The sequence below is a fragment of the Trypanosoma melophagium genome (assembly GCF_022059095.1).
Source record: "Trypanosoma melophagium isolate St. Kilda chromosome Unknown ctg7segment0, whole genome shotgun sequence".
In the NCBI taxonomy this organism is placed as follows: Eukaryota; Euglenozoa; class Kinetoplastea; order Trypanosomatida; family Trypanosomatidae; genus Trypanosoma; species Trypanosoma melophagium.
Window position 1 is genome coordinate 1 of NW_027125190.1, and position 25,462 is coordinate 25,462.

The 25,462-nt window shown below is 45.9% G+C and overlaps 9 protein-coding genes across 9 annotated transcripts; 4 read left to right on the forward strand and 5 right to left on the reverse strand.

Annotated features, from left to right (window-relative positions):
• Positions 1-1,223: 1,223 nt before the first annotated feature.
• LSM04_005770 (Peptidase M8) lies at positions 1,224-2,018 on the reverse strand (the record flags this gene model as incomplete). The annotated part of the gene is made up of 1 exon (XM_067333750.1): positions 1,224-2,018. The coding sequence occupies one exon, from the start codon at positions 2,016-2,018 to the stop codon at positions 1,224-1,226; it is 795 nt and encodes a 264-aa protein (XP_067186621.1).
• A 1,798-nt stretch (positions 2,019-3,816) lies between these two features.
• Positions 3,817-4,611, reverse strand: LSM04_005961 (Glucosamine/galactosamine-6-phosphate isomerase; the record flags this gene model as incomplete). The annotated part of the gene is made up of 1 exon (XM_067333761.1): positions 3,817-4,611. The coding sequence occupies one exon, from the start codon at positions 4,609-4,611 to the stop codon at positions 3,817-3,819; it is 795 nt and encodes a 264-aa protein (XP_067186625.1).
• Positions 4,612-4,824: 213 nt separating this feature from the next.
• On the reverse strand, positions 4,825-5,214 carry LSM04_009180 (Trafficking protein particle complex subunit 2; the record flags this gene model as incomplete). Its single annotated transcript, XM_067333772.1, has 1 exon — positions 4,825-5,214. One exon carries the CDS (start codon positions 5,212-5,214, stop codon positions 4,825-4,827), a length of 390 nt encoding a protein of 129 aa, XP_067186692.1.
• Positions 5,215-5,384: 170 nt separating this feature from the next.
• LSM04_002778 (Histone chaperone ASF1-like) lies at positions 5,385-6,026 on the reverse strand (the record flags this gene model as incomplete). Its single annotated transcript, XM_067333784.1, has 1 exon — positions 5,385-6,026. One exon carries the CDS (start codon positions 6,024-6,026, stop codon positions 5,385-5,387), a length of 642 nt encoding a protein of 213 aa, XP_067186573.1.
• A 1,240-nt stretch (positions 6,027-7,266) lies between these two features.
• Positions 7,267-8,307, reverse strand: LSM04_007932 (uncharacterized protein; the record flags this gene model as incomplete). The annotated part of the gene is made up of 1 exon (XM_067333795.1): positions 7,267-8,307. The coding sequence occupies one exon, from the start codon at positions 8,305-8,307 to the stop codon at positions 7,267-7,269; it is 1,041 nt and encodes a 346-aa protein (XP_067186663.1).
• A 13,322-nt stretch (positions 8,308-21,629) lies between these two features.
• LSM04_003220 (uncharacterized protein) lies at positions 21,630-22,500 on the forward strand (the record flags this gene model as incomplete). Its single annotated transcript, XM_067333806.1, has 2 exons — positions 21,630-21,691; positions 22,002-22,500. The coding sequence occupies 2 exons, from the start codon at positions 21,630-21,632 to the stop codon at positions 22,498-22,500; spliced, it is 561 nt and encodes a 186-aa protein (XP_067186582.1).
• A 294-nt stretch (positions 22,501-22,794) lies between these two features.
• On the forward strand, positions 22,795-23,385 carry LSM04_008466 (Cyclophilin-type peptidyl-prolyl cis-trans isomerase domain; the record flags this gene model as incomplete). The annotated part of the gene is made up of 1 exon (XM_067333818.1): positions 22,795-23,385. One exon carries the CDS (start codon positions 22,795-22,797, stop codon positions 23,383-23,385), a length of 591 nt encoding a protein of 196 aa, XP_067186673.1.
• A 225-nt stretch (positions 23,386-23,610) lies between these two features.
• LSM04_007162 (uncharacterized protein) lies at positions 23,611-23,979 on the forward strand (the record flags this gene model as incomplete). Its single annotated transcript, XM_067333829.1, has 1 exon — positions 23,611-23,979. One exon carries the CDS (start codon positions 23,611-23,613, stop codon positions 23,977-23,979), a length of 369 nt encoding a protein of 122 aa, XP_067186655.1.
• Positions 23,980-24,135: 156 nt separating this feature from the next.
• On the forward strand, positions 24,136-24,936 carry LSM04_002351 (uncharacterized protein; the record flags this gene model as incomplete). The annotated part of the gene is made up of 1 exon (XM_067333840.1): positions 24,136-24,936. The coding sequence occupies one exon, from the start codon at positions 24,136-24,138 to the stop codon at positions 24,934-24,936; it is 801 nt and encodes a 266-aa protein (XP_067186564.1).
• Positions 24,937-25,462: the final 526 nt, after the last annotated feature.

Here is a 25,462-nt window from a genome sequence, read left to right on the forward strand (position 1 = left end):
GTAGCATTCAAAGTGGCAAACACCTACCCTGGGGTACAAGAGTTAAAGTAAAAAAGGTTTTTCCATGTCATATTTATTTTTGCCATTGCCGCACCTTTCTTTCTTTTTGATAGGCATCAATATATATAGAGGAACGTATATCATTTTAATTCAAGTTGTGAAATTGGAAATAGAAGCAGACTGTATTCCTTCTAAATATGTGCCTGGGCCCAGTATTTTATTTTTATTTCTATGGAGAAGGGAAAAAACGATAGAAATAAATTTTTAAGAGTTAGACTTCAAGTCAGCAACCTTCGTTTCTATACGCCAATTAATCTTTTTACCTACTGTTAAACAAAACAACTTACAAAAATGAATCTATGATACACGACTTCGTTGATTAGTTATGACGTAGCAGACGCTTTGGGTCCCGTCACCGCTGGAATTCTCCACGTGGAAGGGGTAGTGAGGGTGGATGGGACGGAAAAGAAAAAAACCCAATCGTCACCGTCGAACGTAGTTATCTTCAAGAAAAAAAAAACAGTGCAAATAAAAACAACACCACTCTCACTTTTCTATCCACATCTTTTTTTTTTATACCTCGTGTCTTTATGGGTTTTACCCCAACGGTACGGCTATCAGCTTCTCACCGTAGAGCGCCAAGGTTGCTGTCTATGAAGAGCGGTGTTTGAGAGAAAAATCCCTTCGTTTTGTGGGTTCCTCAAGCTCTTGTAATATTTATTTTGTTATTTTCAAGTTTTGTTTTATTTTATTTTTATAACCAGCCCATGAACAGTAAACAGTCTGCGAGAGATTCTCTACTCCCACCATCCTTTCCCAGAGCCCGTCGGCCACTCTCCTTTTGCTATTAATTTTCGTTATTTTTGGTTTTTATTTAATGATTGGGCCCCAATGATCTCCTCTGTTTTTTGTTGCTTGTTGGGGATCGCGACAAGCGTCTCTTGAGACTAATCCTTTCAGGGATTCCATAGTCGAGCTCGTCGCTGGTCTTGGAGGGGTGTGGAGGCCTTACAGGGGTGGAGGAAGGAGGCGTAGGGGTTCTGGACCGCGAAGTCTGCGGTATCGCATAGTTCCGCTCCACTGCCAGAAGGAACTGGGCTAACTGTCTAGAAAAGCACAGTTTCTGGAGAGGGATACCTGTTATAGCATACTGCATTCGCAATGGGCGAAGGGCAGGGTAACTCAAGAGGTGCAGTGCTGTTTCTTCGCAGTCGGTGCGTTGGCTAGTATGCGCGCGAATATGCTGATACCCGTGTTGAGACATGCGGTGTTGTGTGAGGCCTGATTTGCTCATGCATTGTCTGTTGCATGTGGGGCAAATAATTTCCTTTATAAAAACCAAGATCTTCAAATGCTGCAATCGTCAGTGCAGTGTAATAACCAATATTTTCGTAAAGCAAACTAAATTTAGTGTCACTCATCAATTCATCCTTGGCATAACGCTTCATCCAGTGTAAGGTTGGTTGTGATCCCGATTTGGTCTGATCTTCCAACCCCATGCCTTTCATGGGTTCGCATTTATAATGTTTCTTTGTCTTTTCCAGTGTTTTAGTAGAATTCGCCACTGTGCGATTTTTGCCTCGAATAGTATGGGAAGTAATCACTCCAAGATCCGACATCCTCTTGTAGTCAAATCCAAGAGCATGCCCAAGTTCAAGTGCAAGAAGGCGAACAGTACCCTTTCCAAACTTAATGACTTCTGCCTTGACATGCATGGCACCAATGATTGGACGATTATTTTGAGCATCAACAGCACAAGTGAGAGCCCAGGCGGGAGGATCATAATGTCCACTTGCACCAGAAGCCACATACAACATGAAATCAATGTTTGACATATCCTCTTCCTTGAGGTCGCCTTCCTTCGTGGGAATTGTAAAGCGAGAGCAAAGGTTTGTTTCATTAAATGTTGGTACCTCCCAGGATGTTTTTACTCGCTTAATGAGGAGACGATCGGTGCGTAACTTAATGGCCTCAGGGAGAATCTCATCGGTGAGTGTCTTCTTCTTTAATTCGTCCATCACATCTTCTTTTCTACATTTTTCATTTTTCCCACTCCAAAAATTCTTCCTGTCTTTGTTTTGTGTTTTACAGTACGTTCCCTCTTTCAGATTCTCGGTTGACACTTTAATGCGCAGTGGCTCTCATTTCTCATTCACATTCTCAGTCATCGCCACCGTGTACGCCTGCCACGCTCCCTGTCCTCTCTTCGGCAATTTTCTCACCACAACGACAGGAGGACTGAACTATTTGGCGATACGGTCAAAGGAACACTGGTGCTTCAGAGACTGCTGCTCCACAGCAACACACCCAACAGCACCGCAAATAAGAAAAAGTAGCTCCACCTGGAAGAGTGGACACTTCATGTTTACAGCAAAGATAGACTTGGGAGAAGGACAAGTCTAACAGCTTATCTACAGGATAATGGCGAAAAAAAAAACACAGAAAAGGACAAGAGAGACAAGGTATACAAGGCATCACAACAAAAAAGCATTCATGGAGCGATAACAATATAGAGACATGAACAACCTATGGTGAATCTCTAATTTGCAAAGAGGGATTTTCGTTTGATTCCAACCTCAAAAAAACACTTTCACCGTCTCCAATGATACTATTATGTATAACGCCCACTGTACAGATATTTATAGGCTCATGACGCGTACATTCCATCTACTTACATCGGTGCGATTAATTTTGCCCAAAGATAAGTCTCTAATGTACGTGTTTATATAAGCTCGTGTATTGGTCCGTTTTTTTTTTTTTCGAAAGTGTTCGGGCAGGGAGAATATAGGTTATTGTCTTTTCTAATGGAGACCAAAACGTAGTAGGTTCAGTGAGTCTAGCCAAAAATTCCATTGTATTCCTCTCGCGGAGAGGGGCCAGTGATTTCCTTCCCACCTTCACTCAGCAACAAACTAGTGCGGACGATGGTGCGAACAGTACGTTGGCATTTGTAACAGGGCCTTTTAGTATCCGTTTATCTCCTAGCATGATACGACTAGACGCGATGATTTGTGATTATTTCAGCTTAAGCGTCAATGAGTATTCTATAAGAACACCGCTGACTCTCAGCTTCCTCTGGCAATATGAGACACTGAACCCAGGCAACAAGTCTCCATGGTCAAGCGATAATGAGGGGAAGCAATACCAGCTGCAATAGGGTCACATGATTATCCCCCCGTCATTTTATAACACATATTCTAATCCAGAATTATTGATTATCAGGAATTCTATGTAACACATTATTTAACCAAACCCAAAGCTATGATTTTCCCACCAAGTTGTACATATTACACCCGCTCTTAATTAGCGAATGTTTACTGAGGGTATAGAGGGAGGGAAGCAAAAAAAAAAAAGAGAGCTGCTTTAAAAGACCCTGGACTACATGATAACAATCCTATGTTATTCAAGAGATGTTTCACAGTAAGAGCATCTCTCCCAACCAATCAACTGCTTCTGTTGTTGACATTTGATCCGCCATAGGCCTTGGGTTCTTAATCTACAGTGCAGAAAAAAAAGATAAACTAATCCACCGCGAAAAAGAGAACCAAATTTACCCTCACCACCCACTCCAAGAGAAACAAGAATAAAAGCAGCATAAAAACCTAATCACAAACGCAAATAAATACGTATGTATATAGTAATAATAATAAAAAAGATATCTGGCAAAATATTTTTACCCAAAGAATCCTCAGAATAAAGATCTTTGTAAAAGATGCCAAACAAAATAGAATCCATGAACAAAATGCGTCTCATAGAGAAGTAATGTATTACTCCCATTCAAAGAAACCCAGGTACATTGAAGAGAGAGAGAACAAACTACAAATTGATACCCTTTGCAATTTCCTTGTCAAGTAAAAATGTGACCTTCCCTTTACAGCTCCTAAGAAAACGTGAAACAGGTGTCTCAGAGGACCCTTTCTCTGCCATTATGCCGTTCATTACCCATCTCTTCTCACTTCCTGTTGCAAGAACAATTACGTGTCGTGCGTGCGTAATGGCCATTGGTGTAAGTGTAACTCTCCACACTTTTGGGTTCATTGTTGGACTTGGAAAGCTCACGGTAACCGCGCGGTGCAGTTCCTCCGCAGCTTCAGTTCCAGGAAAAACAGACGCGGTGTGTCCATCTGAACCAAGGCCGAGTAGAATTATGTCAAATACAGGGATCTGTGTATTGGTTTCTTGCACGGTATACATTGGTAGAAGTGAACTGAGTCGCTTTGTATACGCATCGGCCGCCTTGAGAGCATCTTCGGCATCCTTCGCCGGCGTATTGTCGAGAACACTGACGTCAACAGGTACCACGAGATCATCAGGGATATCACGCAAAAGAACTTCTCTTGCCATGTTGTAATTTGAGTCTGCAGCATCTGTTGCGACAAGTCGCTCATCCCCCAAGAAGAAGCGCAAAGGTCGCTCATCCCTAAGTAGTTGTAGGTGTTCGTCATGCAGACTTTTGTACAACATCTTTGGTGTAGATCCACCAGAAAGGGCCAGTGACAGCGGCCACACTTCCCTTTTTGATTTATCAATAATATTGAGGATTGTTTTGCATGCAACGCGACTAAGCTCCTCTGGTGTCTCGCACACAACAATCTCTGGTTGAAATGTCATGGACTTCCTTATTTATCCTTATACCTCTATTTCCAAGAATATTTCTCTTCTTTGCGCACTCCCTTCACCAATGCAGATGAGGGCTAGAAAAAAAAAAACAACACAAGAGGACATGTAGGATGTAGCAAAGAGGAGAAGGAGCCATCAACATATTCACGACACTTCTTTCAAGAATCTTTTTTTTTTATTGCCCTTCATACTTTATGATAACCCCTAAAAATACCGTTCATACACCCGACGTAGTTTTTCCTCCAATGTGGATCGAAAAGAATTCTTCGGATATGAAAAAGGGTTAAGCAAATACCATACACATAGCTCGTACACCTCGTTAAGGAACTGCCGTGTATTTTTGTTGGGTTCTTGTGCTTGCATTAGGAGTAACTTGACCGGGGCGAAACCCACATAGGCAGAAACAAAGTACTTCCCGTCAAATGCTCGGTCAAATGCAGGGAGGAGGAAATCGCCTGTCGTCCAGAGGACATCATCAAGGAGATCTAAGGAGGAGTACAACATCAACTGCTGTGAGAGATGGGCGCTGTCACCTTTTAGTGATTTGCCATACTCAAAGAGTGATGAATCATCTGGCCCAATCACCATCAACATGGTAACTAGTTTCCCTATTTTTCTGCAATAATAGAATGTGCGAGAGGTAGCAAGAGGAATAAATTCTGAGAATTTCAGAAGAAGAAAGAGACATAACTCCACAAAAGTTAAAAATAAAAAATAAAAATAATATAATATTTCATTACTTCATTGATTCTACATTCATCATATCACTCATGTTTGGTTTTCTTTGTGGGTGGACTCTCATCTTCATCTTGGGAGCTCTGCCCACCCTTCATATCACCATCACTATTATTATTATTATTATTATTATTATTATTATTATTATTATTATTATTATTATTATTATTATTATTATTATTATCGTTATGACCATTAACATTATCACCGTTGGCGTCATCAGTATCCCATGCAATCATTGTCTGCTTCGGAAAGCACTGCGTAAGATGACGTCGCAGTTGTCCTGCATCCGAAAAGACATCAGGCATTTCACCCTCGCATGTCACTATGGCGTTGTAACCCAAATGGAGGAATTCTCTGCCATCGTAACTGAAAGTGATAATCAACGCTGTTGGTCCGGTCGGGTCAGGAATCTTTGCAAAATCGGGAGGGTCGCTCTGAAGCGTTAGCTCATGCCTCCCAAGTGTTGTCAGGGGCCCAACCTCGAATGCATCCAACTCCTGCTCCACAGAGAAGTCCCAAATTGGGTTCCACACAAACTTCACATCTATTGGGAGGGTTGGAGGTTTCTCAAACACCTCGAGTAGTACCTTCACAGAGATAGGTTCATCAAACGCTGCAGGATTGTTGCCAACAATTGAGACACCACAGAGCGAAACTCTTGTCGTCATCTCTTAGAAATGGGAAAAGACAGAAACAGAAAGAGAAAGTAAAATAAGAAAAGGAACCCCTTTAGAGACCCAAAAATAGCAAAACAAAGAACAAATAAGCGAAGGAAAATAAATAATAAATCGCAGGCCTCATCAAAACAGTTCGTCAAAAGGTAAAATGTAAATAAAAAATAACAGAAAAGACATGTGTGAAAGAAGAAAGGCACAAGAAAGCTGTAAGGGGAAAGAAATGAGGAAGGGGAGAATAAATTTAGAATAAATAAGAATATACCTTTTCATTTGTTATAAATGTCGTAGCAATACCAATGAGAACAAAAAGCAAAACAACTTATCCATACATAGACCATGGGTAGGTTATGAGAAATACAAGATGCAGAGTCATTGAAGAGAATAAAGCAAGCCTATATAGTTTAGTGGTGGTATCCACCAGTAAAAAGTACCAACAACAAGATTCCAGGGATAATGTATAACCATAGCCTCCCTTAAAGTGGAGGACGTCATGTGGGGTACGTAGGATGGTGAGAGAAACAACCAAAACTTAAATACTTCCTGAGAGTTCTCTTGGCAAATTATGCCTCCAGACACACAGAAATAACAAATAGGATAAAAGTGTTTCTCCGCTCTCATTATCCATCATATTGTATAGACTTCCTGTAAGCTCAGATTCCCTTTGGTAATCCCTCAGAAAAAAAACAAAAGACCCGGATGCAACCAGTCAAATAGCGTTTATGTCGTGATTAAAGGAAGTTCAGAATACGTCACAGAACGGAATTTTACTATAATAGTAAAGAGGCCATGAAAAAAGAGTATACATCAAGGAAACCAATCAAGAAAAAAAACATTATTAATAGCCAGTAGAGTTCACCATGTTATTTACCTCTTAACACCCCATATGCCTCTCTATATACCATCTATTGTAAACAAAAACAGAGAAACAAAGAGAAAGGTAAGACATGGAGAACGCATTCATGCTTGAAGAGGTATCCTTTTAGGTTGAAGATCTACGAGAGCAAAAAAAAAAAAAGAAAACATGCTACTATAGTTGATGATTGTAAATCAATAACCAGTCATAATTGTTTGCTCGATCCCCTTATGTGCAACTTCACATACGTATTCCCTTATAGTCAACTCCTAAGAAAAACAAAATTCCGTTAATACATTATATTATCGATATCAGCCACATTTACTTTGAAGTTCACTAATAAATACTCATTGATTTCTTTTCTTTAATATTCTGTAGTTACAAACAAAAAATTTCTTGAAGCTTTTTTGCGACACCATCATCAATATTGGATCCTATAATCTCGAGATGTGGCAACTTTTCCTTCAAACGTGGATTCGCGTTAAGCATAACACAACCTTTCTTGACGATTGATAACATTGAAACATCATTTAGGCCATCACCGAAAGCAATTACATCATTCATAGTAAGCCCAAGACGTCTCGCTACATCTTGTACGGCTATACCTTTGGACGTATTTTTTGGTACTATGTCAAGACAATGAGCAGCAGAAGGAGCAACCACAATACCTGAAGACCCTACATCGTTGTTCTCACCCTCCTCTCGAATATGTCGCTCATACTCAGAATTTAACGTATCAATTCTCTTTTCCAGTTCCATAGCCTTTTGGAAATTGTAACATAGAAAAAAAATCTCACTTACGTTATCAGTAGGATAGTTTAGCTCTAGATACCGTTCTACTCTGTAACAAAAGTTACTCTTTTCATACAGTTTGGCTTCCTCAATTGCTGGGTGACGACAAACCCACTCTTCCTCGCATTCAACATTCTCTGTGTTGTTCAGTGTCGGGATAACTTCATTTTTGTATTCGATTAAAACTGAGTTATTATCACATACATTACCTTTGGTGTTCATTTTTTCCATTTTTGGAACGGAAGTCTTTTTTACTACATCTCGAAATACATTAACATTCACTTCATTATCATCCTTCTCCAAAGCATACAGAACGCGACAAAACATTTCCGGGATGTTCTTCCTTACTACAACCCGTCCCTTGGCGTCATAAATGCGTGCGCCATTTGAAGTGATGGTATAGCAGACGCCAGAATAGTCAGTGCTTCCGAGAAGTGTGTTAAACCTTATTGTTTCGCAAACATGGCGAACATCGGCGTATGGTCGACCCGTAGCAATAACTACGTGAACACCAAGCGCGACAAGTTTTTGTAATATTGTCTTCGTAAACTCAGAGACAGTATGATCCGGTTGAAGAAGTGTCCCATCCAAATCAAGACAGACCATCTTGAAAGGGAGAGAGTCCATTTTTCATTAGCAGCACTCCTTGATCCAGTTTTTGTTGTTGTTGTTTTTTTTTTTGTAGGACACCACTTTCTTCTGATTCACGTAATGGAGGAAAAAAGTAGCATAAATTTTAAGAAAAAGAAGAGAAGAACAGAATGCTTTTTATCCTCCTCTGTCGGAGTAAATAAACCGGATACATTCAATCAGAAGAAATAAACGCAAACATAGAGGCGCATTGCCTTCAAAGAATCAAAGTAATGCAGTAACAGAGATCACAGCAAAAGAAATCCAATACATATTGATTAAAATAAAAAAAAAATTCCACCGCAACTGCTAAAAAAGAAAAGGGATATGGAAGTGAACAAAAAAAATTCGATCAAAGAATCCCTCATTTCCCACTGAGTTTACAGCCCCAACCGCCCAGCCCCCGGCCGACCAAAGAAAACCACCACGACCATCAGAAGAGGCGAAGCGAAGAAACCCCAAGCCCAAAACAAAAGCGAAACCCCTCGCGCCTGCAAAACGTGACGGCCCGCGTTCGTGCGCCCCTCCCCCTCGCCTCCTTCGCGCGGCTTCGGAACCTTTGGCTTGGCGGGGCGCCCCCCTTTCCCGTCCGTGCCGAGGGGGTCCGCCGAGCCAACACGCCCAAAGCAGAACCAACCGTCACGAAACAACGCGCCCTACCCCCACGCTGCGTCCAATTTTTTTTTTGTTGGCGTGCCGTCCGCCGGAATATGCCCGAAGCCACGCGACCCCAAGCAGCGCGCACGCCGTGTGAGCATAAAACTTTTTCTATGGCGCCAGCTTCTGGAACTAACGCCTCCGAATGCGCGTTTCTTTTTCGCATAATCTTCAAAACCGTTCTGTTACCAACGCGAATACCCAATGGCTCTGCCAAATGCATTTTTAAACCCCTTAATGTCGGATAAACGGATCGTGCCTGCGCTTGGGAAATCATGCGAAGTGGGCGTTTCCAAGCGCCGACAGCAGCCAGAGCCAACACACCTGGACCCTTAAATGATAACGCCCCCCACCCGCTCATGGATGCGTCGGTCGACAGCGCCGCCGTAGAGGTCACCCGCTGTGGTGGATGAAGTAGCCCGTCCTTTAATAATGTTTTGGGCCAGTTTTGCCCAACGATCCTCGCGTTAGGTGATAAATTTGCCCGATCTTGTGGCCTTAACGAACCTCAGTTTAAACATGACAAACGCCGATGCGCTGTTTCCAAGAAGGCGTGGTAAAGGAAAGGGGATTCACCCCCTACCCCCGCCGCGTAAACCATGGTTGAAACTGCACTCTCCAATTCTTCAGCCGTTGGGTGTTTCAAGGGAATGCGTCTTGAAACCTCTGTATTGCTTTCTGGCTTGGGGAGGCCGCCCGCTTCGTATGTTCGAAGCGCGCCCCTATAAAACCGCATCCCCCCCCCCCCCCCCCGTGTGAAACTGCTGCTCCGCAATCGTGACTCCGCAAATTTGCATGTTATATATGCTTTGGCATCCCCAAGATTGTACCGTTCCGTGCGGACCGCCCGTTCCAATGTCACCAATCCAAGCGTGTATTTTTAACCCTTTGGGCGCCGCTTACCGCGGCAATGCCGATTCCGGATCGCCGGCTAAAACTCTTGCAATTGTATTCAAAACCCCAGGGCGGCGTTATAACCCGTGGGAAGGAGAGTGAACTCGACTAGTTCTCCTGATTCCGTGCGGCAACGGAAACTTGCTCGCATTTCGACCGGTAGAGCCACCTGGAAAAAGGATGCCTTTAAAGCAAATTATGTTGCGGCCTCGCCATAAACCGCATCCAGGTATAGGGAAATGTATCGCAAAGGCGCATCAGCCTCGCAATCATCCTGGGCATTATTTTCCCTTGGGCAAGCAATAAATCCCCTTCTCTGCCCTGACAGTTGCCCTCTGCCGCCTTAAAGGGAACAAACCATCCTGTAGTTGGATGCGAAGAAGCTGTGCAAATAATTTCTGCTTCCTACATGTGCTTTTTGTCAGCGTTGTTATCCGTAAAATGGGTTCAAGTTCCTTCAAATATGTTTCTGTTTTTGCATAGCGCCCAGCGCTATATCCCAAGGACCCCGGGTTCTATCGCCCATCCGTTCCCTAACCCATTTGGTGGATATTGTCTCCTCGCCCATTTGTTGCAACAGTAATCATTCCTCAGCTTCTATGTATTGCCGCCCGAGTTCGGTTGGGGCGCTGAAGTATGTTGTGTCTTTTAAAAGGAGTGCCGATTCCTTGTTTTGCCCGCATTGGTAATGTCCAGCTGGTTGTTGCCCATTTTTCTAAATTTCTTACATCAATGAAGTCAGTTGCACTGACTTGTTTATGGTTGCGGCCCAATGGCATAAATACCTCACCGTGCTTCGTGGGAGTTCTAAGGGATCTGAATGTTGCCCCAGCTGAGTGTGTTATCGTGGATCGAGATCGTGTTCGATCACTGCTGCCGCGGCGTGTGCAAGCGCTCCTCTCTTTAAGGAGTGAGCTGCCATTCCGTACGGGCGAAGAATAGTCTCCATGCCTTTTGTGGTCAATGCCGTTAACTTTTCGTCACCCTTCATTCCTTTCACGACTGTTTTGATCTGCAGTGCATCCTTTCCTCCGATGGCTACGTACCTCGCCGCCCTTTGTGGGCCGATCTTGAATGTTTTTGGGTAAGGCTCCCCATTCCACTATCATGGCATCTGGATCTTGCTCGTGCGGTACGAAATTTTCTTTCTGGAGTTGCGTTATTTATCCCAAGCGGCTGGCTTTGACCCGCGCCAGTCGTAAATCCTCTCGATCGCTTTCCTGTGGAAGAGTATCGCTTATCACATCCAAATTCCCATCTCAACATTGGTCGGGTTTGTTTTATAGGATCCAATGCTGCCGATGCCTTTTGGAGGACCGCCAGAAACATTTGGGATGGTGTTCTCCCTAATGCCAGCATGGTGATCAGTGTGCGCGTGCATTGGATCACGCTGTTTCTTGCCAATTGCAAACTTACAATAGACAATGAAATTCTTTCTTCCGCCATTTCTAAATTGTGCTGCACTGTGAAATCGATGAACCGTCTCATTATTTTAATTTTTTTTATACCTCGCGTCTTTATGGGTTTTACCCCAACGGTACGGCTATCAGCTTCTCACCGTAGAGCGCCAAGGTTGCTGTCTATGAAGAGCGGTGTTTGAGAGAAAAATCCCTTCGTTTTGTGGGTTCCTCAAGCTCTTGTAATATTTATTTTGTTATTTTCAAGTTTTGTTTTATTTTATTTTTATAACCAGCCCATGAACAGTAAACAGTCTGCGAGAGATTCTCTACTCCCGCCATCCTTTCCCAGAGCCCGTCGGCCACTCTCCTTTTGCTATTAATTTTTGTTATTTTTGGTTTTTTAGTTAATGATTGGGCCCCAATGATCTCCTCTGTTTTTTGTTGCTTGTTGGGGATCGCGAAAAGCGTCTCTTGAGACTAATCCTGTCAGGGATTCCATAATCGAGCTCGTCGCTGGTCTTAGAGGGGTGTGGAGGCCTTACAGGGGTGGAGGAAGGAGGCGTAGGGGTTCTGGACCGCGAAGTCTGCGGTATCGCATAGTTCCGCTCCACTGCCAGAAGGAACTGGGCTAACTGTCTAGAAAAGCACAGTTTCTGGAGAGGGATACCTGTTATAGCATACTGCATTCGCAATGGGCGAAGGGCAGGGTAACTCAAGAGGTGCAGTGCTGTTTCTTCGCAGTCGGTGCGTTGGCTAGTATGCGCGCGAATATGCTGATACCCGTGTTGAGACATGCGGTGTTGTGTGAGGCCTGATTTGCTCATGCATTGTCTGTTGCATGTGGGGCAAATCAGGGTCGCAAGGTCTCTTATGTTCTCGCCCTTGCTTCGGGAGGATTCGGTCGCCCCTTTGGCAGGCATGCCTTCGCCATGGTGAAAATTTCTGCAGTGAATGGCGAGTGAAGGCATGTTGGCGTAGGACTTCTTGCACACACCGCACTGAACCTTGCCTTGGTCCTCACGTTCCAGTGGCGACGAGTCTCGCTGACGTTTCTTGTTTCTGGGAAACGTTACCTTTAGCGTAATCGGCAATATCGGAGTTCCAGGTGGGTGTTTAAATTTTTTATGGCACGATAGAGCCCCTATGTTACCGAAATCCCTTAGGCAAAATTCACAGCGCAGCGATGCTGGCTGTGGGATCAACTGCGTGCCGGGTGCGTCTTTGCTGGGGTCCTCAGGATGGCGTGCTCTAATGTGGGCTTTGAGGCCTGTTTTAGAGCGCGCTATCATGCCACATTTGTCACATGGAAATGCCGATCCCTCTGGTATTGGTTCATCTGCTCTTGGGCGCTTTCTTTCAGTGGGAGGGCATTCTGCGTTGTGCATTTACCTGAGGCGGCGAGTTGATTCGTTTTTCTGGGGGAAGGTTCGGTGACATAAATTGCATGCAAAGGGATGTTTTTTCACTGCATTTGCTGATTGGCGAGGTAACGTGTTTACCGGAGATGGGGGTCTGGGCGGCGGTGGCTCGGGCGGTATGTCCGGCGGAGGTGGCGCATGGGGAAACTTGAGCTTCCAAAGCGCATCGGCCTTCTTAAAACCATGCCCGTTAACCATGTGAAGCGCTGCGGTGTTCCTGCATGAGTATTGTGCTCCGCACTCTGTGCATGCTGCTGGCTCGGATGCTTTGCTCATGGGGTGGTGTCTCTGCGTTGCTTGCGGCTTCGGTGGGGCTGAGTCGTTTGCCTCTTGGGGGTTGCACCATCGACAACCAGGGGGATATGGGGTTGGATTTTTCTCAGCAGCCACCCATATCGATGCGAGACTCCTTTGCGGAATCTTGCAAGTGCTGTTTCTTCTTCTCGTGTTAGTTCTGGGTTGTCTTTGGTGGGGTTCCAGTTCCCTTTGATTGCCGTCTATGAGAAGGACGAGGTGTGTCCTCCCCCTTGAGGATGCGTTTGGCGTAGGCAATAACATCGGGAATCCAGGCACCATCCCTCTGGGCATGCCCCGCAGCTTTTTTGGCCTCAGCGTCGCATTTTTAGTTCTTCTCTACTCCGCAATGGCCGAAAATAAATTGCAGTCGAATGCGGGCTTTGCGACGTTGCACTTGGAGGATCAGATTCCATAGTTTACGGAGCATAGGATCCGTAACAGTTAGGGGGCCAGCCTGGAGCGCTTTCAGTAGAGACAGTGAATCCGAGAATACGGAAACTCTGCAGGATGTTGGGTTTTCTGCCGGTAGTATCGTGAGTAGTTTCCGCAATCCTTCATATAGCACTATGGTTTCAGCCGCGTAGCTGCAGGCTAGGGGGCCAGCTCCTCTTTGCGTGGTGCTAAGCAGTTCGCCATCCTTGTAAATCATCGCCAATGCCCCCAGATTTAACACCCAGGAATACCGAGCCATCAGTCCAAATTTCATAATGTGTACGGGGTGGTGGTGTTTCTCCCATGCGGCGGAAATGTCGGGCTATCCAACGCTCAGATGCTTCCTTTTTGCGTTCTTCAGAGTCTTCAGCGGAGACGTTATCCAGCGACGTGAAGAAGCGAGCGCGCTTACCAAAACGCAGTGTCGGTGTTAATAGCGGCAACTCGCGTGGCTCTATATGGAGCGTTGGGTATGCCTTCATTAGGCGCACATAGAAGTTTCGGACTGGGTGGTTCAAGTGGTAAACCTGATCAGCGCTATCTTTCAGGGATCCGCCTCTTGTCTGGCATAGTAAGAAGTGTTTGAGGCTCCGTATCGTGGCTGTCGTTTCTGGTGGTAGAAGACGGGCTTCTCGTAGTGCGTCGTCGGAGCGACATCCAAATGGGATTCCTGCTATGGTTCGACAAGCTTTGTTTTGGCCTGCTGCTGATTGTTGGCGGCGTGTGGGTGAAGCATCCCAGTACCAGACCTCAAATCCATATAGCGCCTGGGCTCGAACTAGGGCCAGATAGAAAGCGCGCAAAACATCCCGTTTTGGGCCCCATGCGGTGGAGGAGATTACAGCGAGCTGCAACAAACGAAAATTCATGCGTTGCCTCGTCTGTACTGCATGGAAGGACACTCCGCGATGGTGTTGGAATGTAATTCCGAGAAGTTTTGGAGCTTTCTATAGACCGACAGGGTGCCGCGTAGTTCAAGGGAGAGGGGTTTGGGTCCAATGATCCTAAGAGGGTGTATTTCGTTTTGTCTGCGTTTACTTCAATGAAGTGGCTCCTGGACCATTCATCAACCACATTTATTCTGCTTTGTAGCACAATGTTGATGGCGTCTCTGTTCTCATGTCGTGCTAGCGTGGGGTCATCAGCAAAAAAGCCGTGGTACAGAAGAGGAACTTGAGATAATCGTTTGCTTAGAGTGTTCATTATTATAATAAAGTTAAGCGGGCCTAGAACCGTTCCTTGTGGTACGCCGCGGTGGAATAGCATTAGTGGTGAGGATTTTCCTTGGACTCGTACTTTAGCCTGACGTCCTTTTAAAAATGAGGCTGACCATCGGATGATGTGCGGTGGGAGCTCCATCTCTCGCATCGCACTAGCAATTCGGTCGTGATCTACAGTATCGAAGGCCTTGGCGTAATCGACGAATACGGCACCTTTGCGCGAGTCATACGAAGGTCTCTTGGGTGCTGCGCGCAGGTGTAGTAATTGGTGCAGTGTGGAGTGGCCAGGCCTGAACCCGGATTGTTGTGGGGTCAGCTTGGATTCAATAACATCCCGAATACAGGCTGCTATAATCCTTTCCATTAGTTTGGACATCCGGCTAGTTAATGTGACTGGTCTAATCGAGTCTAGGTCTGTTGCCTTCTTCCCTGGTTTGGGGAGGGGCGCAATAACACCTACTTTCCAAGCAGCTGGGACAATACCAGTGCGGAGACTCCCATTGAAAAGTGAAAGGGTTTCTGCTTTCGCTCTGGGCCCCAAATGTTGGAGAGCCTCGCTGTAAATCCCATCCGGACCAGCCGCCGTTCCTTTCGGGAGAAGGCGCTGGGCCCGTTCCAGTTCCGCTTCTGTAATGGGTGCAAATTCCTCGTCGACAACTGGGATGGGTGGCGGAGGGTGGGAGTGTGGGTGCCGTCTGGCTCGTGTGGAGTAAAGACGGATAAAGTGCTTGGCCTTCTGATTTTCCGTGAGCACCGTGTTGTTAATCTTTATCGCCGGGGTGCTCAGTGGGCGTGGGGCGTAAATCCTCTTTACAATGTTCCAACGGCAGCCGTCTGCTACGGCCATCTTGCCGCAGAGGGCTTTCCATCTTTTATGGGAGGCTTGTCTCAGCATCTCTCTGCGGCGTGCTGCCAACCTGTCTCTATAGACAGAGGCTTTGCATTGGTGGATCTCCGACTCAATCTCACTGAGTTCTGGAGGCCAAAAGAGGACGGTGTCTCGCCCTCCGCGGGGGACCGCTGCAGCCGTTGCGATGCGGATCGCGGAGGCGAGTAAACGTTCTCTTTTGTGAACGCTCATCTTCTGTGTTGGCAGTTTTCGGCAATGGGCATTTGACATTTGTCCAAAACGAGACCGTTTCGCCTTCTTCCATGCATAGGGTGGGGCACGGGGGCGAGGGAACCGCAGTGGTCCATCATCATCTACTACCACGTCGAAGAGGATGGTATAATGGTCACTATCCGGAGAGAACTTGGCCGTCCAAGACTCTATGCGACACTCTCGGGATAGTGTCACGTCCGGTGCGGACAGACCGTGACGTGTAGTGTGGCGGGTGCTTTCTCCATTGTTCTGCATGGCGTAATCGTTATCTAGGCACCATTGCACTAGAACATCGCCACGTGTATCAGGTGGGATCGCGCGATCCCAAGCCAACGCATGCGTTTCAGCATCTGCACCAATGAGGTGGGGTCCGCTGGTCGTCAAGAGCGCGTCCAGTTGCGATGCTGTAAATGATCTCCCTGGAGGGAAGTATGCTGGCGTCACTGAGAGCGCCAGCCCTTCTGTCAAGTGGGTCGTTGCGTGAGTATACCCAATGCTCGCCACAACAGACGATCCTACTTCCACCGGCAGGTCTTCACGAACCAGAATCGAAACGCCGCCACCTTTAGAGGGGCGGGACACTCCATGATGTTGATAACCAGCGATTGTGAAACTCGACACTTCCGCACAAGACATTTTCGTCTCGATTAGAAGGCAGAATGACACGTTTTCCTCAACCAGGGTTTTGTGGAGAGCAAGCCTCTTGGCCTGGGTAAGTCCAGCTGAGTTCCACTGCATACCTCGCAGAGAAGGGCCGGGATTTTCCTCCACATCACCGCTCAGCAGTAACTTGGTACAGGTGATACTGCCGACAGCACGTCGACAAGTGCCCCAGGACCTTCTTGGATTCAGTTCTGCCCCAGCACGACGCGGCTGGTCCCGGCGCTGTGCGACGCCGTAGCTTAAGCGCCAGCGAGTTTTCCAGAAGAAAAACATCGCTGGCTCCAGGCTTCCTCCGGCAATACGAAGTGCTGGACCTTGGCACCGCGTCGAGCCGGCCGGCGCCACCAAGGAGCTCGCAGTGTAAAAAGTAATAAGCTCAATATCCATATCTATAAATAAGTATATATATATATATTCGCATTCTTCGCTGAAGCAGCTTCTTAATTGGCAAATGCTTTGGGGGCGTTTGGTGCCTCTGCGAGTTGTTTGTTTCCGACGCGCTGCTCACGAATGGCGTTGCGGTGCAAAAGCGATGCAGAGCAACAAGACAGCACGCAAAACCAGAATTTATGGAAGAGGAAAGAATAACCTATGCCTCACTTTCCTTAAAAAGAAAAGAGAAAATATTATTTTTCATATCTATCCCTGCATTCCCGATGGTTGGCAAAATGCATTATTAATTTACTCCCCCGAATAGATTGTTTACTAATAAATAACGGAACTGGCGAAATTGAAGTGCTGAGAAGCCCTTTTTACCCGCTTCCCACTCTCCCCATCGCAAGTTCCGCCAATTCGCTATGTCTTATTTTTTCGACGGTTTTCCCTCTAGTTATTCCGTCCGCTGGGCATTGCCCTCTGGGGCCCCGAAACTTCAAGCAGCACTTATGCCGTGTGAGCATAAACTTTTTCTATGGCGCCAGCTTCTGGAACTAACGCCTCCGAATGCGCGTTTCTTTTTCGCATAATCTTCAAAACCGTTCTGTTACCAACGCGAATACCCAATGGCTCTGCCAAATGCATTTTTAAACCCCTTAATGTCGGATAAACGGATCGTGCCTGCGCTTGGGAAATCATGCGAAGTGGGCGTTTCCAAGCGCCGACAGCAGCCAGAGCCAACACACCTGGACCCTTAAATGATAACGCCCCCCACCCGCTCATGGATGCGTCGGTCGACAGCGCCGCCGTAGAGGTCACCCGCTGTGGTGGATGAAGTAGCCCGTCCTTTAATAATGTTTTGGGCCAGTTTTGCCCAACGATCCTCGCGTTAGGTGATAAATTTGCCCGATCTTGTGGCCTTAACGAACCTCAGTTTAAACATGACAAACGCCGATGCGCTGTTTCCAAGAAGGCGTGGTAAAGGAAAGGGATTCACCCCTACCCCCGCCGCGTAAACCATGGTTGAAACTGCACTCTCCAATTCTTCAGCCGTTGGGTGTTTCAAGGGAATGCGTCTTGAAACCTCTGTATTGCTTTCTGGCTTGGGAGGCCGCCCGCTTCGTATGTTCGAAGCGCGCCCCTATAAAACCGCATCCCCCCGTGTGAAACTGCTGCTCCGCAATCGTGACTCCGCAAATTTGCATGTTATATATGCTTTGGCATCCCCAAGATTGTACCGTTCCGTGCGGACCGCCCGTTCCAATGTCACCAATCCAAGCGTGTATTTTTAACCCTTTGGGCGCCGCTTACCGCGGCAATGCCGATTCCGGATCGCCGGCTAAAACTCTTGCAATTGTATTCAAAACCCCAGGGCGGCGTTATAACCCGTGGGAAGGAGAGTGAACTCGACTAGTTCTCCTGATTCCGTGCGGCAACGGAAACTTGCTCGCATTTCGACCGGTAGAGCCACCTGGAAAAAGGATGCCTTTAAAGCAAATTATGTTGCGGCCTCGCCATAAACCGCATCCAGGTATAGGGAAATGTATCGCAAAGGCGCATCAGCCTCGCAATCATCCTGGGCATTATTTTCCCTTGGGCAAGCAATAAATCCCCTTCTCTGCCCTGACAGTTGCCCTCTGCCGCCTTAAAGGGAACAAACCATCCTGTAGTTGGATGCGAAGAAGCTGTGCAAATAATTTCTGCTTCCTACATGTGCTTTTTTGTCAGCGTTGTTATCCGTAAAATGGGTTCAAGTTCCTTCAAATATGTTTCTGTTTTTGCATAGCGCCCAGCGCTATATCCCAAGGACCCCGGGTTCTATCGCCCATCCGTTCCCTAACCCATTTGGTGGATATTGTCTCCTCGTCCATTTGTTGCAACAGTAATCATTCCTCAGCTTCTATGTATTGCCGCCCGAGTTCGGTTGGGGCGCTGAAGTATGTTGTGTCTTTTAAAAGGAGTGCCGATTCCTTGTTTTGCCCGCATTGGTAATGTCCAGCTGGTTGTTGCCCATTTTTCTAAATTTCTTACATCAATGAAGTCAGTTGCACTGACTTGTTTATGGTTGCGGCCCAATGGCATAAATACCTCACCGTGGCTTCGTGGGAGTTCTAAGGGATCTGAATGTTGCCCCAGCTGAGTGTGTTATCGTGGATCGAGATCGTGTTCGATCACTGCTGCCGCGGCGTGTGCAAGCGCTCCTCTCTTTAAGGAGTGAGCTGCCATTCCGTACGGGCGAAGAATAGTCTCCATGCCTTTTGTGGTCAATGCCGTTAACTTTTCGTCACCCTTCATTCCTTTCACGACTGTTTTGATCTGCAGTGCATCCTTTCCTCCGATGGCTACGTACCTCGCCGCCCTTTGTGGGCCGATCTTGAATGTTTTTGGGTAAGGCTCCCCAATCCACTATCATGGCATCTGGATCTTGCTCGTGCGGTACGAAATTTTCTTTCTGGAGTTGCGTTATTTATCCCAAGCGGCTGGCTTTGACCCGCGCCAGTCGTAAATCCTCTCGATCGCTTTCCTGTGGAAGAGTATCGCTTATCACATCCAAATTCCCATCTCAACATTGGTCGGGTTTGTTTTATAGGATCCAATGCTGCCGATGCCTTTTGGAGGACCGCCAGAAACATTTGGGATGGTGTTCTCCCTAATGCCAGCATGGTGATCAGTGTGCGCGTGCATTGGATCACGCTGTTTCTTGCCAATTGCAAACTTACAATAGACAATGAAATTCTTTCTTCCGCCATTTCTAAATTGTGCTGCACTGTGAAATCGATGAATCTTCGCAATATGGACCTCCGTTGTTCCCATGTTGTGCGGGTCCAAATGTGTTTGGTGATCCGGTTGGCCCGGAAGCCAGTGCCACAATGTACGGATCGTGGAAAGGTGCGGGTATTATCGCAACATCCTTTATCGATGCCATCCCTGCGGAAAGATTTTTTGCTGGAAAAAACCTTTGAATGTTGCACTTTCTTATTTTTCCTTTGGCAATGGTATGGGTCGCCTTTTGGGTATTTGATCGGAAGAAAATCACCGTGTTGTGTGGGTTCATCCAATCTTGAATATCCATCTTTTGTTGATATCCCATCATTCCTGGCCCCGGCATTCACTGTTTCCGCGGCCGAATATCGTTTCTTGGTTTAAAAGCCTCTCGTTGCAATTGCACCCGGCACGTAGAGCTGTAATGCCCGATGCGAACGTATCTGAAACATTGTGCCTTGCTGAGTGATGGTGCCGACTGTTTCTTACAAAACTTCATGGCTGCTTGTATGAATGGATCCTCTCTTTTTAATGGCTTTACTATCACCTTCCTGATGTCCTGCATCTTCACTCCTGGTTGATCCTCCGCAGTTTGAATAATTCGCAGTTGTGTATATAATCGTCCTCCCATTTGCACCTGTTGTGCTGGCAACCCCTCGTTGCGAACTTTGTAGACCCATTGCAAGAAATTCCCCCGTGCTTCGTGATAAACCGGAGCAGGATTTACTGGCATAGTAAAAATTTCTTGGTAGGCGGTCAATAATTTTGCAGGTGAAGTGTCAATCATTAATTGCAGCATACTGTCAAAAGTGCGTATTTTGCTCTTCTGGCGGGCGACCGGAAAACGATGCTAGCAGCTTGATATCCTGTATTCCCGAATAAAATTCCTCTTGTGGTTGTTCCTCGTGACCTATCGGCGTCGCCCACTCAGGCCATTCTTTCTTGCTTCCTTTGTAGGTGTATGGGCCGTTGTTGGGTCAATGTTGTGTGTCGCGTCCCATCCCATTTTCTTTGGGGTATCCTTCCCCAATTGGCGTAATAACTCATCGTTTTGCTTTTCTCTTTGGCTGAGTTGTTCCCTGGCTGGCTCGAGTTGCGCCAACATTCCAGGCTTCTCCACCTGAAACTGGGACTCTTGCGCCCGTAATTCTGTCAGTTGCCCTTTTTCCCTTTCCCAATTGTTCGTGCGCGGTTGAGGTCTGCGTCAGTGCTTGTGTTACTCGCACCTGTTCCTCTTGCAGTTGGGCCTGCAAATGTGTAACTTGTTCTTGAACTGTTATCAGTTGCACTTTTGATTGCTCCAAATTTGCTCGCAATTCTGTTACTTGCGCATCTGCTTGGACCAACTTTGCCTAAATATCTGCCGGCTGCCCTTTTGCTCTTTTTACCCCTTGGTATGCTTTCGCCATTTGGTTATGCGATTCCTGGAATTGCACACTGGCATATTGAAGAAAACGGCACTGAACATCCTGCAGTTGCACTTGAGCGCTTTGAAATTCTTGGTAAAGGATGGATTCTCTTTCTTCCAGCGGTGCCCGTTCAGCACTGAAACGCGCTCGTGCTTGTTCGAATGCGTGCAGGAAATATGTATTCCGTGGCATCATAGAGTTTATAATGGAGGTACGCAAATCCCCCCAATTCATAGATCTATCTTGACCCAGATTAACGATGAGTATGCCGTTGTCCAACGTTGGAATGCCATCAAGATGGTACTTTAAATGCTGAGCCGTGGGTGGGCGAAATTCTAATGAAAAGGCCGTATGGCCATTCTGGCGCAAAAAATCCAAAAGCGCCTGGGTACTGGTCATCCATTCCGCTGCGGAATAAGGCTGCCGAATAGTACTCAACATTTTTACTTGCTTTAAACTTACTTTCAGAAAACATACGGTTAGACAGGCTGTAAAAATGAAAAGAAATGAAATTTCATTTACCCGAAGTCATTCGATGTTTTTTGCTATCTGATAAACGTAAGGCTCCATCATTCTTTCCGCAGGCGAAAAAGAAAGGAAGGTGGGACATTATTTCACCCCAAAAGGGGGCCGGGAACAACTGCCGGGCCCGCTTTTGGGTTGGCGCTTTGAAGGGGGTGCAGGAGCGGATGGGCCGGCGCCCGGGCGGTTCCCAAAAGGCCCGCTGTGCAAATGAAAACGCGGTCCGTTCGTATTTCTCCTGTTGCGTTTTTTGCCGATCCTTTTTCCAAAAGCACTGATGCCGGAATCAAATAAATGCCCCATTGTCGCAGGCGGGGGCGGCGGGCGCGTTGTTCGGTTTCTTGGGTCGCGTTTCGGCCTTTCTGATCAAAAACATCGTTTGAAATTGTCATTGTTATTTTCGTTTATTGGCGCCGGCGGTGGGGTTAACCGTTTGGGTGGTTTCCACTTTGTTGCTTTTTTTTTTTTATTATCTTTCTCTGCTTTTGCGGTGGGTCTGGGCTGGTTCCGGCGGGCCCGGCGCCGCGCAAGCTGGCCAGCGCATCTGCCATAAAGGGCCCCGGATGCCCCCGGACGGCAAAAACCCTTATAGGAATCCGGACGGGCGGCTCGCGATTGCGGCGGTGTTTCGAGGCCGCCGGGAAAGACGCGGCAAACTGCAGTCCTCCCGCTGTTTGCCGGCGCCCCCTTGGGGAGGAAAGGGTCGGATCTCGTCCGGCCGGGCGTTCTTTGCTTTCTTTTGGGGCGGCAGACTCCGGAGGGGGAGGCGGCGCCGAGCTGTTCGAGGGGCAAACGGTTCGGTGTCCGGAGGTTTCGGGGCGCGAAGGGGCGGGACCAGAATACGTGCGCGTTCCCATATCTTCCCTCGGCGGGGAAGCTGTTTTTTTGGAGTATGGGCTTTCAGAGGGTGGCGCGTTAAAATCTTTTATTGCGTTTTTGTTTCGATGGGGGAGACCCCCTCTTTCAGGGAAATGGGAATTCGGCCTTAAAGCGCAAAATTGGAGGTTTGCCCAACAAAACCCCTTTCCCTTTCATTGAAAATGCAGCAGTTTAAAAAGCAACCGAAGTAATGGCGGCTAAGGGATTCAAAAGTTTGGGATCAATTTAATGGTGGTGTAATAGTGTATTATATATATATATATATATAAGAACTCTTCCCTTTTTTTAACATATTTCTTCTTAGTTTTCGTGGATGGTTAGGATTCTTTCTTAGATTATATTATCCATTCTTCAAACGCACTCTTTCTCTTCCTCTTTTTCCTTGACATGCTCTGATTTCTTGATTTTTTTTGTTTCCTTGGCAAAGTAACTATTGTTTGAAATTAAATTACGATGTTCTCTCGCACGTTCTTTTTGGCGCAGCGGAAGATACCCTTCTACCCCATCAACCCAAAGAATCCGCTCGTTTTCTTTGACATTTCCATTGGATCTCAGCCCGCTGGTCGGGTTGAGATGGAGCTATTTAAGGATACCGTTCCAAAGACAGCGGAGAACTTTCGCGCATTATGCACTGGTGAAAAGGGTGTGGGACGATCAGGGAAATCACTCTGCTACAAGGGTAGCAAGTTTCACCGAGTCATTCCACAGTTTATGTGCCAGGGAGGGGATTTCACTAACGGAAATGGCACTGGTGGAGAATCAATCTATGGCCTAAAGTTCCCGGATGAATCATTTGCTGGTAGAGCTGGAAAACACTTTGGCCCAGGTACACTTTCTATGGCCAATGCAGGACCCAATACTAACGGCTCCCAATTTTTTATTTGTACGGCTGGTACTGAGTGGTTGGACGGAAAGCATGTTGTGTTTGGTCAGGTAACCAAAGGGTACGAAATTATTGAGAAAGTGGAGGCCAATGGGAGCCGATCAGGTGCTGTCCGCCAGCCGATAACAATCACAGACTCTGGTGAAGTGGCGAAGAATTAAATGTTTTCTTGGTATTAGGATTAATTCTTGTTTTCCTAAATGGTGGTGTGAAAATTTAACTGAGTTGTTTAACAAGAAAAAAAACCCAATGAGATCCCACATTGTTATTTTGGTATGTGTTTTCTCAACTCCTCTTTTCGCGTATTGTTTCATATGTTTTTTTTGCTTGGAATATTTCTCTCTCATATATATAGGATTGTTGTTTTTCTTTTTTGGTATTTAAGTATGGACACAAACGCTACACTCGCTGCGCAGCTTGAAAATGCTGCAGAAGAGGTAGCTGAGGCTAAGCAATACCTCACTGATCTTGATCGGCGACAAAACCAATATAGAGAGGGGAGTCGTGTCATAAAAAGCAAACTGTATTCGGAAGATCTGTGGTTATTCTGCTGTGGTAAAGTATTCGTCAAGTCTTGCTTAGAACCCAAGCTTACACTTGAGTTTTTGTCCTGGAGATTGGATGCTGGGGCCAAAGAGATTGAATGTGCCCGCGATGATTTAAAGAGGAAGGTAGCTTATCTGGCGGAATTAGAAGGTCCAGATTCAGCACTTACTCAGAAGTTGAAGGGGTTTGAGTTGAAAGCTGCTAATTGATGTTAGTGTCTATATATCTTTCTCTCTATCTCTTTTTGTATGTATGTGTACGTATATGATTAATAAGCTGTATCACTGTTATTTACTCTGTTTTTGTGATAACATCAATATCTCTCTCTTCTTTATTTAGCAAAAAAAAAAAGGTTTGGGGTCAGTATGAACGAGTACTCCGTGGCTTCGTTTACATTACCGTCGGTAAACATTCTTAGTTATTGTTTAAAATACCTTTGTTTTAAGGATAATGGAATAAAATTTGTACTTTCCACTCGAAAAGGTTCATCTGAACTGCGTTTGACACGTTCTGATGTCCCAGAGTGTAGCTACTCCGAGGTTATTGTTGAGCTTCCCGAGAATGAGATGATGATTAATAAGATTCCAACAGATGATTCGAAATGTGAAAAAAGCATTTCGTGGATGGTTGATGGTAATTTATTTCTTCGAGTACTACGACTCTTTGAAAATCATGAATATGTAACGTTTCATCTGGGTTGTGATCTAACAAATGTCTATTTGCAATCAGTAGAATGTGAGCGCTGGGCAAGAATATCAGTTTTACATGACCTTGGACCAGTTCTAAACGTTGATCATGAGGTAACTGTACTTCATAGGATTTGTTATCTTCAAGATTTCTTTCATATAGTGCGGTATATTGCAAGTACTAACGAAGCCACTTGTACTATCCTGCTACGTTTTGATAATTTGCAGTCTGTTATGGAGCTAAAAACTACGAATGCCACAGCCTCTCTTCTTGTTGATGCTCAGTCTCTACACGATCGTATCGAGGGACGTGTGGCAACAATGGAACTTGTGACTTTTGCTGACTTGGCTATGCGAGTAAGACAAAATGCCAGCCTTTATATTGGGATGGGTACGGATAATTTGACATTTTTTAGACTAGATTGGAAGACGATATTTATGAAACAGTTAACAGCCTCTTTGTACTTTTGCAGCGACTAATACATCTTGTACTTATGCGTAATGTGAGGATAGAGTAAGATTTCAGAATACCCTTATGTGAAATTAATATGAAACTTATTTTTTTTTTTGTTATTACTGGCATTCTGAACGCCGTGTCACAACTATAAAAACTCCAGCTAACCCCTCATAATTACATCATTCACAACTTACTCGCATATTTACCGCGGCAACTATTGGTAGTTAAAGAGTGCTACTGCGTACTCTTAGACCTGTATTACAATCAGCACAATAAGACCACTGATCATACGACGTCTCTGACACACCCTTCATCAACTGGAGAACCCTTTTACGGTGACACTTTACGTTGTCCTTTATTACACACCTTACCAAGGAAAAAAAAAAACATCTTGGAGTAACGCGATGAATTACAGGCCCTTCAAACCGAAATAAAATACATGTCAGTGATCGCTAAAAGAAAGATCAGCGGTCGCAGAGTCAATAATACTCCTAGTTCTTCTATCACTCAATCCATCACAGCCTCATGTCTCAACAACTTTCAGCCAGT